The 18,126-nt window shown below is 35.5% G+C and overlaps 1 protein-coding gene across 2 annotated transcripts in view; it reads right to left on the bottom strand.

Annotated features, from left to right (window-relative positions):
* Positions 1 to 18,126, bottom strand: part of LOC125613717 (ubiquitin-conjugating enzyme E2 E2) — a 242,182-nt gene that overhangs the window by 14,624 nt on the left and 209,432 nt on the right. For both annotated transcript variants that reach the window (XM_048794901.1, XM_048794902.1), the window contains exon 3: positions 8,498 to 8,630. In XM_048794901.1, coding sequence (XP_048650858.1) covers positions 8,498 to 8,630 — 133 coding nt within the window. The remainder of the gene's footprint in view (positions 1 to 8,497; positions 8,631 to 18,126) is intronic.

The following is an 18,126-nucleotide window of genomic DNA, read 5'->3' on the forward strand; positions in this document are numbered from 1 at the left end:
ATACAAGAGGAAGTGAGGGGAAAGGGAAAAATAATACAAGGGGGACAAATGAATGCCAGTAGAGGGGGCAGAGAGAGAAGAGGGGAGGGGATGGGAGGGGAGGGGGGATAGTAGAGGATAGGAAAGGCAGCAGAACACAACAGACACTAGTATGGCAATATGTAAATCAATGGATGTGTAACTGATGTAATTCTGCAATCTGTATATGGGGTAAAAATGGGAGCTCATAACCCACTTGAATCAAAGTGTGAAATATGGTATATCAAGAACTATGTAATGTTTTGAACAGCCAACAATAAAAAATTAAAAAAAAAAGAACTAGATTAAACATATTCAAGGCAAATGGGTCAGCAAATCCAAAGGTTCTAAAGAACAAAAAGGAGGCCTAGGATAGCTGTACTGTGGTGAGGCACATGGAAAGATCATGTAGGCCCTGTAGCCAAGGAAAGAAGTTTGGGTTTTATTCTATGTGCAACAGGAAGCCACTACAAAGTTTTAGGCAGGGCAGTGGCAAATCACTAACAGTTGAAGATGAAAGCAGTCTTAGAGATTATTAAACCTTCTCTTCTATGATGAAAATACCAAGTCCCAAAGAGTTTAGTGTCATTTAAGTTACAAGTTTGTAGAGTGTAAAAAGGGGCCTAGAACACTGGTCTCAATAATAAGGTTTATTTTTTATTTTGAGAAAGGATCTCAGTTACTTAGTGCCTGCTAAGTTGCTGAGGCTGGCCTTAAACTTGCAATTCTCCTCCCTCAGCCTTCTGAGCTGGTAGGATCATAGGCATGCACCATTATGCAAAGATTTCTTTTCAATAAGAGACATGCAATTATAATTACACTTCTATTCCTCTCTATTGGATTAGTAAAGGTCAAATATTTATGCAACATAGCATTGATAAGGATATAGAGAAAAGCCAGGGTCTCTAAGTTGGGAGTATAATTTGGTATAATATTTTGGAGAGCAGTCTAGCAATTCCTATTCTAGGAAGTTATCCTACACAGTTTTTGCTCAAGTCCACAAAAAAACAAAAACAAAAAAAAAAACAAAACAGTATTTATACTCAGTGAAACATTATAAAGGATGGGAAAGACTAGAAATAATCTATGTTTACCATAGGATAAATGTTAAAATTATGGTACATTCAATGAAGTATAATGACATCACAATGAGGATTTACATATATGGGACAATCTTCACTATGGCAAGCATGAAAATGTAGGGAAACACTGTATGGGAAGGCAATGGGAATGCTGAGCAAATGGGGAAAAAGGCTTAATTTTATTGTACCTTTTGTGCTATTGAACTTTTTGCATACATATATTACTTATTTAAAACTATTTTTAAAAACGAAATAGTCTGATCTTAAAAGTAAATAATTAAAAAAGGATGTTTTTAAGAAAGAAAGGAAGGTTGAGAGAAAAATTGTAGATGAAAATAACTCAAAATAACTTAAACTAAACATATTGCTTCATGTATTATTTCCTTGTTGCACAAACTAGTGTTTTATATAATCTATAGTTTTAAATAAATCAGTGGAAAAATATAGGGGAAAACATAAACATACAATATACTGTATGGATACAACTTATAATTTGGTACATACATACCAAAATAAAAAACTTCATAAGAACAGGGGCAAAACAGACTTGTTTTATTTCTCTACAGAAGAAGAAGCAAGGGGTAATCTAAAGCATAGCTGCTGGCAATAAACTGAGTTACTATGTGGTTAGCAAGACCATCTCACAGCTTAGTCGGATGTGAAAAGAGGGGTTGCTGGGTAGCAAATCAGGAGGCCAGGCATTCTAATCCTGAACTAAGTACCTATTAGTTATTAGATCTATTACATTACTTAATATCTATAAATTTTAGTTTCTTGTAAAGTCAGAAGGTTCAAGGAGAGCTTGAAAGAAGTCATTTTAGTTTGCCCCTGAAGAAGTTCACTTTACTTACAGGCCTTACAGGCCTATTTTAGGCCTGATTTAGGTATTTGAAGGGATTATTTGGTTTCATTGTTCATGCTTTCATGATTAATTAACAATAAGTAAGTTTGTTTTCTTTGCATAAGAAGAACATGATAATTTGTGAGGTATTATTGTGTAAGCTTTCTAGCTCTAAATACTTTATATGAAAAATAACTTTTCAATTTCCAAATTCTGAGAACATAATGAAAAAAAATGACACTTTTTAGTCTTTTCAATGATTACTTTTATCCTCTGGGAAACACGATTCTGGGATTTAAAGATTCAAGAACTCATTTTCGATTAAAAATTGTAAACTTCTCTGAGGAAACTTATTCTAAGGTCTTAACTCATATCTGTATCTACTAACTCAAATTACTCACTTGAACTCCAGACCTATAAATAATATCTCACTCAGATCCTTCAAGTTCCTCATAGGTTAACATGACCCCATCTTGTAATTTAGATCAGAAAATCCTCATACATGTCTCAAATCAGTTGCTATATGGACTGATATGGATGATATGTGACAGTGTCTAGATATACTTGGGTCACAAGAGGGAAGGGGAGACTGCAACCGGTATCTAGTGGAGTCAAAGCCAGGGACTCTGCTATGTATTCTACACTGCAAAGGATAGTCCTCTATAACACATAATTATCAAAATTTCATTGTGTCAAAGTTGAGAGTATCCTGTTGTATTGTGTTTTGAATGTAAACTCTATACAAGAAGGGGCAAACTCTTGTTCACTTCTGTGTGTTTAGTATTTGGAGTGATATATAAATAATAAATAAATACGTATTTATTTAATATAGGAATCTAAAAAGAATTCACGTATTATTGCCCTTATTTTTACCCTCACAGCTTAGCCTTACTTCTTTTCTGGCCTGAACTACTATATTAACTCCTAATTATTGTTCATATCTCCATGCTCCTGGGACTATATCTTGTTTATTTTTACATATCAAATGTCTAGAAAGTAATAGGGGCTCAAACAACCTTTACTTTACAAATTAGCCTTAAAACTAGATATTTTATAAGGCAACCAACCTATAAGAAATTTTGGCAGGGTTCTGCTAACATACTAGTACCATAACAGAAACATACCTACCTGATGGCTTACAATGTCTGTATCTGTATGAATCATAGATCCATTTTGTTTATCATTTTTACCTTTTGACTTTGTTTCTCCTTAATTTTTTACAAGGCAAGACTAGCACAATACCCGTGCAAAAGCCCATTTGGTCTTTTCTCTATTTCAATGAGAAGCCATGATTACATACAGACTCTGATCTTGGCCAACTAGGAACTGAGAACATTCCTTTCTCTCTTCCTCACTATCCTTGGACCAGCCTGAGCAAGTCTACAAAAGGATGGTACCAAGTACAAGTATGAAGACACGAATTGGTGTGAACATACTTTATATACAACCAGAGATTTGAAAAACTGTGTTGTATATGTGTAATAAGAATTGTAATGCACTCCACTGTCATTTATTTTTAAAAAATCAATTAAAAAAATTAAAAATAAGATAGGGAAAAAACTAAAATTAAATGAAACTTTAAAAAATAAATAATAAAATTATCATAACATTAAACTTTTTTTTTAAAAAGGGGTGCTACCTTAACAAGAGATCTAGCTCCAACTCTAAGAGGGGGAAAAATCAAAGCAGGAAAAAAAAAAAAATCAAGGCATCTTGATTACCTATTGAAAAGGAATTGAAATTCTGCAAATAGTCTTAAAATGAAATCAGACCTGCCCACTCTCCATCCAGGATTAAACAAAATAACATCAGGTATAGATATCTAAGCAAGTATATATACATTCAAACAAAGTGGAGAACATTATAATTTTTTTACATGTAGAATATTATTTCCCCATCCCATTTTTCAAGGTGACAATAAAAAATTTTGATTTGTCTTTAAATTTATAGACAATCAACAAAGGGTGCCTATTCCAAGTCTTGATCTGGTTCCTTCAGGGGCCTTTTCTTATAACTTGGGAAAGAGCCTGATTTGAGGGTTTTTTTTTGGCTCAGTCTTGCAGAAGGTTTTTATCTTTACAAGGCTATTTGGGTCAACAACACCTCACTGTTCTTAAACTTTCTGACATTCATAGTCTTTCACTGTTTTCTGTTCAATCACTTCTCATTGGTATTTGGGATACTGAAGACAAGAGTATCACTTACGTAGCTCTTTCCTTGGAACAGTCATTTCTCTTTGATAAGTGAGCTGCCATCTTTACCTGGGCTTGACTGCAAACAAGTGTCTCATTTTCCAAAACAGCTGAATATCCCACCCTAGACTCTTTTGTTCATATATGTTCTAAATCCCTGAAGAACATCCTTAGCAAAGGAATTTAGGCTTTTCCATGCTGACAGTAATAATACTGTCATAAATAAACAGTAATAATTTGGAGTGAGGTCACATTCCACAGAGAAAGAAATTCTCAGAGGACGGAGGGGCACAATAAAGTACTTGTTTGAAGTCCCTGCCTTTATAGAAGAACTCATATAGGGATATGTGAGTAGATATATAGGAGAAGCTGAGTATACGTGACCTCTACCAGAACTTAAATAACAAAAAGTATAGGTGGCTGAGTTGATCCAACTTGAACAGATTAAGTTGTCTTGGGCAATAAACATTTCAGAGGAGACAAGAGCCCTCTAAAACTAGTGAAGTGCACAAGACTATAGAAAGCTAAGGAGAGAGGAATCCTTAACAAATATAACAGCTTTCTGTCAAACAAATGGCTGATTTCCTATTAGATGATAGAAATACTGAATTTGATTTATACCAAATAAAGCTGATATTCTTTGTCTTGAAAACACAAAATTCAATTTTGGGTGGTGGTTACACATATATACAGGATGATGTGTACTATTTTAAAAGCATGAAGATGATGACACAGTTTGGTCTACTTTTAATCATCATTTTTGTTTTGAATTTTATACATTAAAGGATAGCATGACTTTTTAAGGATTTATCAAAAAGGAGCACAGATCAAAAGTAATATTATTACATACAAAATGCCTTACTTTAGCCCATTCATGGTACTAAGAATGTCTGTTCTGACATAAGTGTGAAAATAATCTGTTAAACATAAAATGACTTCTCCAGTAACTTAGGGCTGGAAAAATCCAGAAATCAGTATCTACTATTCAACACAGATTCAATACCTCAGCCTCTGTAAATCAGAAACACTGGAGAAAAAGTTGTCAGTTGAAAGAGGACCCTTAGCAAAACTGAAAAAGAGAAAGTTACTTAAGATGTCTTCTAACATTCTTTCTTCTTTATATATCACCTCTTTTTTCTCTACCAAAAACTTGGTTGGAAAATAATCTCATATGATTAATTAAAGTCAGAATATAAAACCTAAGAATAAGTGTTCCTTCTCTTAGGGGCACACACAATTTAAATCTTCTCTATCAATGGAGAGTGAAAGGCCTGATTTTGAATTGAGTTTGGATTCCAGCACTGCTACTGAATATAAAACCTAAGAATAAGTGTTCCTTCTCTTAGGAGCACACACAATTTAAATCTTCTCTATCAATGGAGAGTGAAAGGCCTAATTTAGAATTGAGTTTGGATTCCAGTTACTGTTACTGTTTTCTATGTGGTTTGTGTTCCAATTAATCTCCATTGGTCTGTTTTCTGACCCACAAAGCTCGGGTAATCAACATTTATCTTTATAGAAGAGCTACATGGATTAAAGTAATTCAACAATTTTTTACTGAATGCCTACGGATTTAATTAAGCATTGTTGTACATGATGGGGATATAGGAGGGATATCAACATAGACAGAGTCCTTGAACTCACAGAGCTTATATGCTAACTGGAGAAAAGGAAACATAATAAACAAATACATAATATCAGAAGGAACAAGTGCTACAGCAAAAGATCAAATATAATGGAAGTGGTGGGAAACACAGGAAAACTAAGGAGGCTGGGATTTGTCATGCAAAAGCCCCTCTTAAAGGTGACACTGGAGAAGAGACTTGAAGGAGTAATGAAATGAGTCGTGAATTTTCAGCAGTAGGGAGCATATGAATGCTGGAAGAAGGAAGAGCAAATGCAAAACTTTGTGGAAGGAGCAGGCTTAGAGTATTTGAGTAAAGAGTGACAGATGATGGCTTTGAAAGTTATGCTGTAGACAAAGTAGTTTCATAGTTTTTAATTTTATTTTATTGCTTTTATTTAGCAAGCTGGGAATCACTGATGGATTTTAAGCAAAGAATTAACATACTCTGGGGGAAGCTGAGGTTCTTGTAAACATAAGGAGACATTTTTAGGAGTATACTGTCTATAACTTTGAGCTAATCACACTGTGTCTAGAATACCTCATTCACTTCTAAAATGCTCATTTTAAGAAGAACAGACAGTAATAGCCAAGGGGAGTTGTTAGCACTCTTGAGTTTTTTCAAGTCATGCCTTGTGCTGGACATCAGCTGTGCCAATTCATTTCTCCTCTAGGAAGGGGAACATCCTGGCTTTCCTTAGGTGTTCCCTTTCCACAGGTGTAGAAACTCAGATGAGACTTAGAAGGGTTTCTAGAATGTCTAACCAAGAATCTGCTGAACTCTGACTCCAGTGACCACGTCTGTTCCACTATACACAGCTGTCCTGGAGACGTTTACTAATAAAAACGGGCATGAGAGGAATGTGATATCTGTCCTCATATGTATCAGGGACTATGGTGTGGGCTGGGGTTAGACTTTATCCTGGATGTCTGGACAGAACAAAAATGGAAACAGGAGAGTTCAATTACAGAAGTAGATTTCTATTCTTTGTGAGAAAAATTGGACCCACATTTAGACAGTCTGCTTTTGAATAGCAGCACATTGGTATGGTCTAAGTTCTCCCTCTTCTTCCTCACTCTATACATCCTTTACTGTAGAGGATGATAGAGAAAGAGAGCTGAAGTGCAACAGTTACTCCAGGTGACCTATGGGCTGGCCAAAAGTAGAATGGGAAGATATTAGGTTCCCATTCAGTAAAGAGAGAAAATAAGTATTAGATTCATTATAGCTTTGTCATGGAAAACCTCCCCAGTGCAAGCTCTGAGTGGTCATAAGTGCCATCAGCCCTGTCAACTAGGATAAACATATTATATCATGTAGTAAAGATCAAGGTTTTTGGGGTCTCATTTTCCAAGTCACAATCCTGACACTATGATTTGCTTGTTGCATAATGCAGGACAAGTTACTTAGTTTTTCTGTGCTATGATTTCCTCATCTTATATGTAAGGATAATTGTAGTTACTACTTCTTGATTTTGCATTAAAAAAACTGTAAGCACATGAACACACAGAAAGAAGAAAGAAAGAGCAGAGGGAAAAAACGGTTCAAGGAAGTTCAGAAAGTTAGGGTGAAGGCAGGGTATTATTCTTGTGTTTTATAATTATTTACTCCAACTTACAACTCAAAGTTTATTTCCCTCTGTACTGAACAGTTAAGTCAGGGACACATGAGAATTCTTTCTTAGTAACCAATATATAGAATAAGTGTCCTCTGGATTTTTTCCACTGCCAGAATGGAGAAAAAAATGTGAATGGAGATAATATTCAAAATAGTTAATTACTGACTTACCAGCATTAGAGAGGAATGTCAAGACTTCTTAAAGTATATAATCTCATCTTAACTGAAAGCTTTTCTATTCTGATTATATTGAACTATTTGTATTTTCTTCAGAGACTCAAACATTTTTTCACTAATCAGTTTTACTAATCGGCTAGTATAGGCTGTGTGTGTGTGTGTGCGTATGCGTGCCCACACACCCATGTGTATGTATGTATTCTCCACCCCATACCCCCCGTGCAGGGGAATGAATGAACCCAGGCCTTGTACATGCTAAAAATGCATTCTACTACTGAGCTACAACCCCAGTCCCATAAATATCTCTCTGCAAAGTTTTTAGTCTCTATGGGTTGTATTTTCTGCTCTAGCACATGTATGTACACTTCACATGAACAGCTGAACTGGGGACACATCAAAGCTTCACAACAGGTACTATAAACTGCCTTGATGAGGCTTCTACTTTTAGTCTGACCTCTAAGCTCGACTCTAACTCCAGCTCCAGGATATGTTGGATCTCTGGGTTCTAGGGTTGACCTTGGCCCAACTTCATTTCCCTATTTCTACCCATAAAACATGGTGTTTTCTGTTACATTAAAACACGTACCAAGACTGGGGTTGTGGCTCAGTGGTAGCACTTGCCTTATATATGTGAGGCACTGGGCTTGATCTTTAGCACTACATAAAAATAAATAAATAAAATAATGGTTAAAACAAAACATGTACCACAGAAAGAAGATAATGAGAAAGACTGAGAAAAAAGCAATAAAATTTGAGTTAAAAGATGGGACAGGGGAGTAGTCTATAATTTTTTATGTTGGGCTGGGGCTTTCATGTTGTTTCCTTTTACATACTACTAGTCTCAGGAAGTTGTCTATACTAACATATATTCCTAGTGTTTAAGAGTACATATTTACACATATAGCAATACATATTGCTAAAAATGGATGAACACTTCATACTGACCTTTGGGGGTTTAAACGGATAGTCTGGTGAAAAGGTAATGTCAAGAAAGAACACCCCTCCTTCATAGACAGATCCAGGGGGTCCCAATATAGTTGACCTCCACTCATAAATGTTGTCTCCTTTGGGTCCAGCACTGAAATAAGATACAAATAAAATGCACTTAGAAATTACATTGTCTAGAAACTTAAAAATCTATTTACGGTAACAATAAATTGAGAAATTCCATAAAAAACAAAGTTAATAGGTTAATTCTCTGTTATGATTAATGTCAATATCATCATTTTCTCTAAGTGAAATATGCTGGTATTACTTAAATAGAACCAAGAAGATTCTGTTCTATTACTCACAACCTTAAGCCTGTTAGAACAAAAGATTCCAAGGTCCATAGGCCAGAGGTAGGAACACAAACTGGTTAAGCATGAAATTATTTGTAAAGTCTTTGAAAAGGGGGACACAGTCCTGAGGTCAAAGAGACAAAATTTCCAACCCAGAAAGGCCACTGGAGAACAAAGTCTAAGGCCTTTGCTAATAACTGGTTCATGAAGGTTCATGAAGACATTCATGGCCACCTTTCAGGAGATTGAGATCATATGCAATTGGGAACTTGTTCTTCTCTTTTCTCTACCCTAAGGACTCCTTGGCACCCTACCTTCTCCCCATACATCATGACCAGTGTAGACTATAGAGGATAAGATAAATCATTTTGTTTCAAGACATAAATAAACTATTACCTCTGCCCCTCCCAGAATAGAAATTCCTTAAGGAATAGACTTTGCTTTGTCCTTAGTTTCTAATAAATAAATGTTTGTTGGTAATGACAGGTTAATAGTAAAGCAAGTGAAGTCACATGGCTAGTTGCCAACATGTCTCTAAGTCTCAAAGAAATTCAGTGAGAAAGATAAGGCCCACATGAATCAAGTAATTTTATTAGTTCTCTCAGGTGAAGAGAAGGACAAAATGAGATTAAAATGTAACTTTGTAGGGATTGGAGGCATAGCTCAATGGTATAGCACTGGCCCAGCATGCAGAAGGCCCTGGGTTTGGTCCCCAGCACCTTAAAAAAACAACTAATTTAATTTTCCAGTGTTCCTTCTTCTTCATCAGCTACTACCTACATTAATATCTGGAGATTCTCACACCCTGTAGTAAAGTGGACCACCTTATAAAGATACTCTGAAAAGACCTTATTTGCAACAAACATACATAACTTCTTTTCTCTCTCGGTTTAAAATTAGTTCGTATCTACAAAAATGATGTCATTGTTGAGCAGCATATCAAAAGAATTATCACAACTAAGTTCAAATTATTTCAGAAATGTAAGAATGGTTTAATAACAGAAACTTATCAATGCAATTCATCTCACTAACAGATAAAAGTAGAAAATAAAATGATAACATTGGTGGATCAAAAGTTCTTATTAGCCATTCATGATTTAAAAAGTAAAAGCAAAATTTTAAAATCCTCTTTACAAAGTTTCAAATTTATTTAGCCTGATAAAGAACATGTACCAAAACTTCACAGCAACTATTACAGTCAATACTATAATTTGATGGTACTGGGAATTGAACCCAGGGGTACTCTACCACTGAGCTACATCCCCAGCCCTTATTTTTTATTTTGAGACAGAGTCTCTTTTATGGTTTAGATATCAGGTGTCCACCAAAAGTTCATGTGTGAGATAATGCAAGAAGGTTTATAGGTGAAATTATTGTCAGTGTATTAATCCCCTGATACGAATTAACTTGGTGGTAAAGGTAGGCAGGTAGGATGTGGCTGGAGTACAGCGTCCCTGAGGGCATGACTTTGGGGGTATATATTTTGTTCTTGTAGAGAAGAACTCTCTCTGCTTCCTGGGTGTTATGTTTCCAGCTGCTTTCCCCTGCTACACCCTTTCACCATGATGCTCTGCCTCACCTTGTGCCCCAAGGAATGGAACCAACTGCCTATGGACTGAGATCTCTGAAACCTTGAGCCCCAGAATCAACTTTTTCTCCTCTAATTGTACTTTTCAGGTCTTTTGGTCACAGCAACAAAAAAGATGACTAAAACTGTCTAAGCTGGCCCTGAACTTGAGATCCTCCTGCCTCAGCCTCCTAAATCACTGAGATTTTATAGGCATGTGCCTATAGGCATGTCCTCTGATGATGGTAAAATATTTAAAGTGCTCACTCTACACTGAGGAATAAGACAATGATGCCTCCTATCTTCTCCTCTAATATGAACTGTACTAGCTATCACAGTCATTGAAATATGAAACACACAGGAAATTCATATGGACTGGGATGAAAGAACAAAAATGTTAGTATTTACAATATTTATGTTTGCAGGAAAAAAAATCTCCAACATAAAAATATAGTTTACCAAACTTCATAAAAGATTTCAATAAAGTGGCTATATGTAAGATCAATATCCAAATATCAACTTCATTTCAATACACCAACTAAATTGGAAAAAATATATATATTTAAAAAATTTTTTTTAGTTGTAAATGGACACAATACCTTTATTTTATTTGTTTATTTATTTATTTATTTTTATGTGGTATCAGGGATTGAACCCAGTGCCTCACGCATGCTAGGCAAGTGCTCTACCACCGAATCGCAACCAGACCCTGGAAAATATATTTTTAAATGAGTAATAATAGTATTAAAAACACAAAGAACCTATGATTAAATTTCATGAAAATATGTTAATCTTTATAGAGAAAAATATATAGCTTATTTAAATAAACACAAGATATTTAAATAAGAGGAGAGATATCAGGTTCCTGGACGAAGGGGAATACTCAGTGTCCTATAGATGCTAATTTTCTCCAAATTATCCATTACAATTCCAATAAAAAGCTTAACAGCAGTTAATAAAAAAAAAATCCAACCATTTTTAAAAAAATGAAAAAGGGCAAATTGATTCTAATATTTGTTTGGAAGTTCAAAAAAATTCCTCAAACTCTCCCACACATATATATGAAAATCTAATAGGGCTGGGAAAATAGTTTTTTATTTGGAAAATAGAGGAAATGCATTTCTGGCTTCAACAGACAAACAAAAATCTGTTTCTTGTACATGGATTAGACACTTAAATGCAAAAGTCAAAATTTTAGAATTTGAGTGAAGATAGTGACAGGGTTGAGAAACAATATTTAGAATGTTTTAAAAAAACTGAGAAACAATACTTGGATCACACAAAACTGAACAATTTTTGTGTTCAGAATGTATAAATTCTTATGATAAGAAAAAGACTAGTAATCCATTAGAAATGAATAGACATTTCCAAAAAGAAGAAACATGAATGAAATGTTCAATTCATCAAAATCAGGGAAGTGAGGTTTAAAATCCAACTTAATAATATCATTTTATAAAGTATACAGGCAAAAATAAATGTCTAACAAAACCAAGTATTAATGAAGTTGTGGGAAAACAGAACTCCTGTACACTGCTGATGAGCATGTTTAATCACTTTGGACAAGAATGTGGGTTTATCTTCATAAAAAAAATAGTAAAATTTTGTCATTTGCAGTAATATAAATGGGGAATAAAGGACATTATGTTAAATGAAGTAAGTCAGGCACAGAAAAACACAAACTGCAAGTTCTCGCTTACATGTGGAAGCTAAAAACTTGATCTCACTGAAGTAGAGAATAGAATAGTGGTCACCAGAACCTAAGAAGGGAGTGGAGAGAAAATGGTTAATGGCTAAAGAACTGCAATTGGCAGGAGAAATAACTTTTAATGTCCTATTGCACAGTAGAATAACCACAGTTGACAACAATTAATTGAATATTTTGAAGTAGTAGAAGAGAATTCTGAATGGTCCCTACAAAAAGAAATGACAATTGTCTGAAATGACAGATATGCCAAATTATCTTGATCTGATCATAACACATAATATAAACGTTCTTTATATATGTTGAATTTTTATATAAAGAAAAAGTGTGTTCAAAAAGTTCACAAAAAATGCTGTGTGAAAAAAGCAAGTTACAGCCTATGTACAGTATGATCCTACTATATAAATTAAAAGGAAACCCACGGCTGGAGATGTAACTCATGGTAAGAGCATCTGCCTAGTATGAGTAAGATACTGGGGTTTGATCCTCAACACTACAAACTAAAAAAAACAAACAAAAATCCCCAGATCCTCACTGCCTTACTGTATAAATATATGGATTATGAATAAATATCTATGTCAAAAGTCTTATAAGAAATGGACCGGAATCCAGGTATGGTGGTGCATGCCTATATTCCCAGTGGTTTGGGAGGCTGAGGCAAAAGGATCACAAATTCAAGGCCAGCCTCAGCAATTTAGTGAGATCCTGCCTCAAAATAAAAAATAAAAAAGCTTAGTGGTTAAGTGCCCCTGAGTTCAACCTCTAATTGCGGGGGGCCGGGGGGAGGGGGGAGAGACTGGAAACAAAGTTAAACTTAAAGTAGTAACAATGATTGTACAAAGAACAAGGGGTAGTGTGGAGGAAGAAGACGAAGGGAAAAAAGATTTAGAGATGAAATGAAGCAGAGTTCAATTTTATTTCAATTGTTTATTTCTCTTATATGAAACAGATAAGAATAAAATCAAATCAAAGTTATCCTAACTTACTCCAATGTGCTGAAATACACTGCAAACCAATGGGGCAAGTGACCAGAACACAGCATTTCTGCCTGCTCTTCTTCCTTACCTACTTCTCCTGAAGTTGGCAACCAGGCATAAGCAGAATATATTCAGCTTAGATGACAATGAAGCTTTGGTAACAGCAGCTTCTTGTTGCCAGACAAGTTTGCTCATTCAGATGAATAAACACAGGCTTAAACCCTGAGCTATAATTAGACCCAATATAGATAGATAAGTTTATCAGAAGGAAGAGCTTAAAAGTAAAGTATAGGTTTATAGTTACAACATTACCTCAGTGTAGATGGAGAAATTTAGTTAAAAACATACACACAGAATGCACAGCTATGAAACAGTATGAACAAAACACATTTCTCAAACATCAAGATATAATTTCCCCAAGTCACTCTGAGCAATTAAAGATGATCTTTCAAAAATGATAACCACAGTTAGTTGTAGAATGTAGATTAAATAAGGAGTTACTTAATAGTGTAGGTCAAGAAAGGGGCCCGAAAGTAGGAGACAGGAGATGCCTCAAAACCTCAGCAAGAAGGGCAACATCTGCAGATAATCTAGTGGCCATTCCAAATTCTATCTAATGCTTAATCAAAACTCCAAATTTTATTGGTTCTCTGAAGTCAGTCAATTGTCTATGCAGTTACGAACAGAGGGTGAAAATACCACAGCTACAGGGCTTGGTGGTGCACACCCTGTAATCCCAGTGGCTCAGGAAGCTGAGGCAGGAGGTTTGCAAGTTCAAAGCCAGCCTCAGTAACTTAGTGAGGCCCTAAGCAACTAGGTCAGTCCCTGTCACTAAATAAATTACAAAAAAGGGCTGGGGATGTGGCTCAACAGTAAAGTGTCCCTGGGTTCAATTCCCAGTACCAAAAAAAAAAAAAAAAAAGTTGGTTTATGCTGCTAAGGTGTATATATATATTTTTAAATTTTTATTATTGGTTGTTCAAAACATTACATAGTTCTTGACATATCATATTTCATACATTTGATTCAAGTGGGTTATGAACTCCCATTTTTACCCCGTATACATATTGCAGAATCACATCGGTTACACATCCACTGTTTTACATATTGCCATACTAGTGTCTGATGTATTCTGTTGCCTTTCCTATCCTCTACTATCCCCCCTCCCCTCCCCTCCCATCTTCTCTCTCTACCCCATCTAATGTAATTCATTTCTCCCCCTTGTTTTTTTTTCCCCTTTCCCCTCACTTCCTCTTATATGTAATTTTGTATAACAATGAGGGTCTCCTTCCATTTCCATGCAATGGAAATTTTAAAGAAATATTTAGCCAGTAGCAACAAACTAGTTTGATGTTTTAAAATGTATACAAAACTAATATTACCTCAATAATTCACATTCTGAGTCCTAGCCATCTGTCTTCTATTACCTTAGGAGTGGTATGTCTGGGCTAGTTATAGTGGTGCACACTTGTACTCTTAGTTACTGGGAAGGCTGAGGTAGGAGGACCCCAAGTTCAAGACCAGCTTGGGCCACATTCAGTGAGATCCTGCCTCAAAATAAAAAATAAAAAAGCTTAGTGGTTAAGTGCCCCTGAGTTCAACCTCTAATTGCGGGGGGCCGGGGGGAGGGGGGAGAGACTGGAAACAAAGTTAAACTTAAAGTAGTAACAATGATTGTACAAAGANGGGGAAGGGACTGCAGTTGTATTTCAGTAGTAAAAGCTGAATAGATGCTATTTATATTATTAGGTTAAATCTTGATAATTTTGATGACATAACTAGTAGAAATCAAAGGGGACTGAGGCATTTAAAGTCAGTATTGACAGAAGAGGCTAGCTAAAAATAAGGTTTAAACTTCACCATGTATTTATAAATTCAAGCTTACTGTACAGCACGTGGGAATTCTCTCTCTCTCTCTCTCTCTCTCTCTCTCTCTCTCTCTCACACACACACACACACACACACACACACACACACACACATCAAGTACAGAAGTATAGCCATTCCTTGTTATTCACAAAGATCAGTTCCAGAAAGCCCTCATGCACCAAAATCTGTGGATGTTTCAATCCATTACATAAAATGACTTAATACTTACATGTAATCTACATAAACCCTCCTAAACACTTTAAATCATTTCTAGATTACATACAGTGCCTAATAAAATGCAAATGCTAAGTAAATAATATTGCTTAGGAAAAATGATATGAAAAAAAGTTTCTACAAGTTTAGTACAGACATAATGCTACTACCCCCATCCAAAACTTTCAATTTGTTAGTTGAAGACCAGGATATGAAGCCCAAGAGTAAGGAGGAATGACTATATCTTGTCTAAAAAAGCAGGTGTGCAGCCGGGCATGGTGGTGCATGCCTGTAATCCCAGTGGCTCGGGAGGTGGAGGCAGGAGGATCACAAGTTCAAAGCCAGTCTCAACAACTTAATGAGCTGCTAAGCAACTCAGTAAGACCCTGTCTCTAATAAAATACAAAATAGGGCTAGGGATGTGGCTCAGTGGTCAAGTGCCTGAGTTCAATAACTCCCCCCCCCCAAAAAAAAGAGCAGATGTGCAGTTCCAGCAAGTCAAAATCAAACTTAGTAAAAATGGTTTTCACACTGAGGGACTGACCTAAAACTGACAGGGATGGGATGGTGAGAAGAAGACAGTACAAGGGGATTTTTCAGAAGTACTAGTAATCCCTGTTTACATGTCAGGCACTGTAATTGAATTCATCCCTTCTAGCAGAAAGGCACATTTTTTCACACCTAGATGAATATGCTTCACATGTGTCCAAAGTTTCTTTGGAAGTGAGTTGCAGGAATATTGAGCTCTGGCTTACAACACAATGTGTCTCTCTAGTATCAGACTGGAAGGAAAGGGTAGTTCCCACCTTTTAAAAGAAAATATTAAGGCATGACCCAGGATCAGTTACAGATGAAGATAAGAAAGGCAGTCAAAAAGGGGAAATGCCACGATACTGTTTGATTAAAATGAGAAAAAGCATGCAGGGGTGGGAAATTTAAGGGAGAAAATATTTTAGGGTTCTCAAGGCTATGGGGTAACTTGCTGCAAAAGCCACTGGCGCTTTTTTGCCTTCATTTCATTAGAACTCTCACCTGCTACCACACACTGAGTTTTGAAAAATTCTCTTCTCCAAGAATCTCTGGAGGTCTCCCTCTGACGGTACTATTCCAATTTCTCTGCCTTCTTCAGTGACACCTTTTCCATGTCTGCCTCTCTAGAGGTTGTACACTCGGCTACCTTTGTCTTTTCATTTTCATTTTGTGTATCTCATTATCCACCTTTGACAATCACCCAAACAATGACGGTATTTCTAATCTAGTTAGAAACTTGAAAATCATCCTTTTGCCATCATCATTTGATTTTTTTTTTTATTTTTTTTAATTTTTTTTATTTTTTATTGTTGGCTGTTCAAAATCATCATTTGATTTTTAAAAAAATAATTAATATTTTATACTTTTTGTCAGCCAGTGTTTAATAAATGGGAAGGCTATTTACCCTCAAGAATAGTTTCCAGATTTGAGATGTAAAGGTGAAAAAAAAATGATTATGGCTATTAGTTACCTTCCATCAAATATTAAAGTCACGACTGCAATCTACTTTATACTCTTTGTTAACACAAACAACTCAGCAAGGAAGAAACAAGAAGAGGTGTCTATATTAAAAAAAATAACAACTAGCTAATAACCATAATACTTCCTCTCCCAAGGGAAGGAATTTTAATGAGAAAAAGACCCTATTATGAGTCATTGAGAAAGGAAGGCTTTCACTAAGTCCATGACACCCCTAGGCTATCCTGCTTCTTTATGCATTTACATATTTGTACACGCAAGTGATTTTAATATTCTCAATGCATGATATATTGCAGTGAACGCACAACTATGTAACAGACTTGAAATTTTAAGAGACATAACTGAATGTGAGCAAGGAGAGGTAGAGAACCTGGGAAGGAGGAAGGAAAACTATAGGGTAACACTATGTATTATTCTTTTTCTTTTAAACTACATTTTTGTAAGTCACATTCACTTATAAGTACCAAGAGAAGACACAGAGTCAAAAACAACCAAATCATATTTTTTTGTATACATAGGTTGTTAGAAATAATCGAACATAACTTTTCTACGTTCATATGTGAATATACCACCAGTGAAACTCCACATCATACACAACCACAAGAATAGGATCCTAATTAGAATAAGTTATACTACATGTATGTATAATATGTCAAAATCTACTCTACTGCCATGTATATCTAAAAAGAACAAATAAAAAAGGAAGTTAGAAGTACAAAGGGTCTGGAAATCATCTATTTCAACTTTTTCAGAACATAGAAGCAAACACTAGAAATGAACTAGAAGTCCTTTGATTTGAATAAGTAGGTATAAAAATCAATGAAAATTACTTAAAATATAGAATCATAGATTTTTTTAACCCTTCAATTACCTTAAAGGACCCTAGAAATGAGTTAACAGGCAGCTTTTCAACTTTTATATCCCCCTTTTCCAACATATCATTGTCTTCTACCACCAATAAAATCGATCCACGTTAGCAGTAACTCTCAGCATGTACACAGGAGAAAAGGAAGGAATAATCAGAAAAACTGAAAACTACTCTTTCACCACTTTCATTCAAAGCCTTCATTTCAAAATTGATAAAACTGAGGATCAGCTTTGCCCAATGCCACACCCATATAAGAAAGCTTGATCCCTCAAATCCTGCAGTGGCGGCTCTTATTCTGCCCATTTATGTATGAAGACTCAAGAAGAAACTGGATGGTTACCATTATGATAAAGTTCCCTGTTTAAGATAGAAGACCAGGTATCTGGATACCTTTTAATTCTGGGCTGTCTCAAAGATTTGTTAAACAGTCATTTAAATTTCACTTACCAGTTATTTTTAATTTTTTAGCTTTTCAAAGTAGAAACTCAGTTGGGTGTTCTGGCACATGCCTGCAATCCCAATTTAAGAGGGCGAGGCAGGAGGATTTCAAACTGGAAACCAGCGGAAGCAACTAAACAAGACCCTGTCT

This window comes from Marmota marmota, unplaced genomic scaffold (genome assembly GCF_001458135.2).
Source record: "Marmota marmota marmota unplaced genomic scaffold, marMar, whole genome shotgun sequence".
In the NCBI taxonomy this organism is placed as follows: Eukaryota; Metazoa; Chordata; class Mammalia; order Rodentia; family Sciuridae; genus Marmota; species Marmota marmota.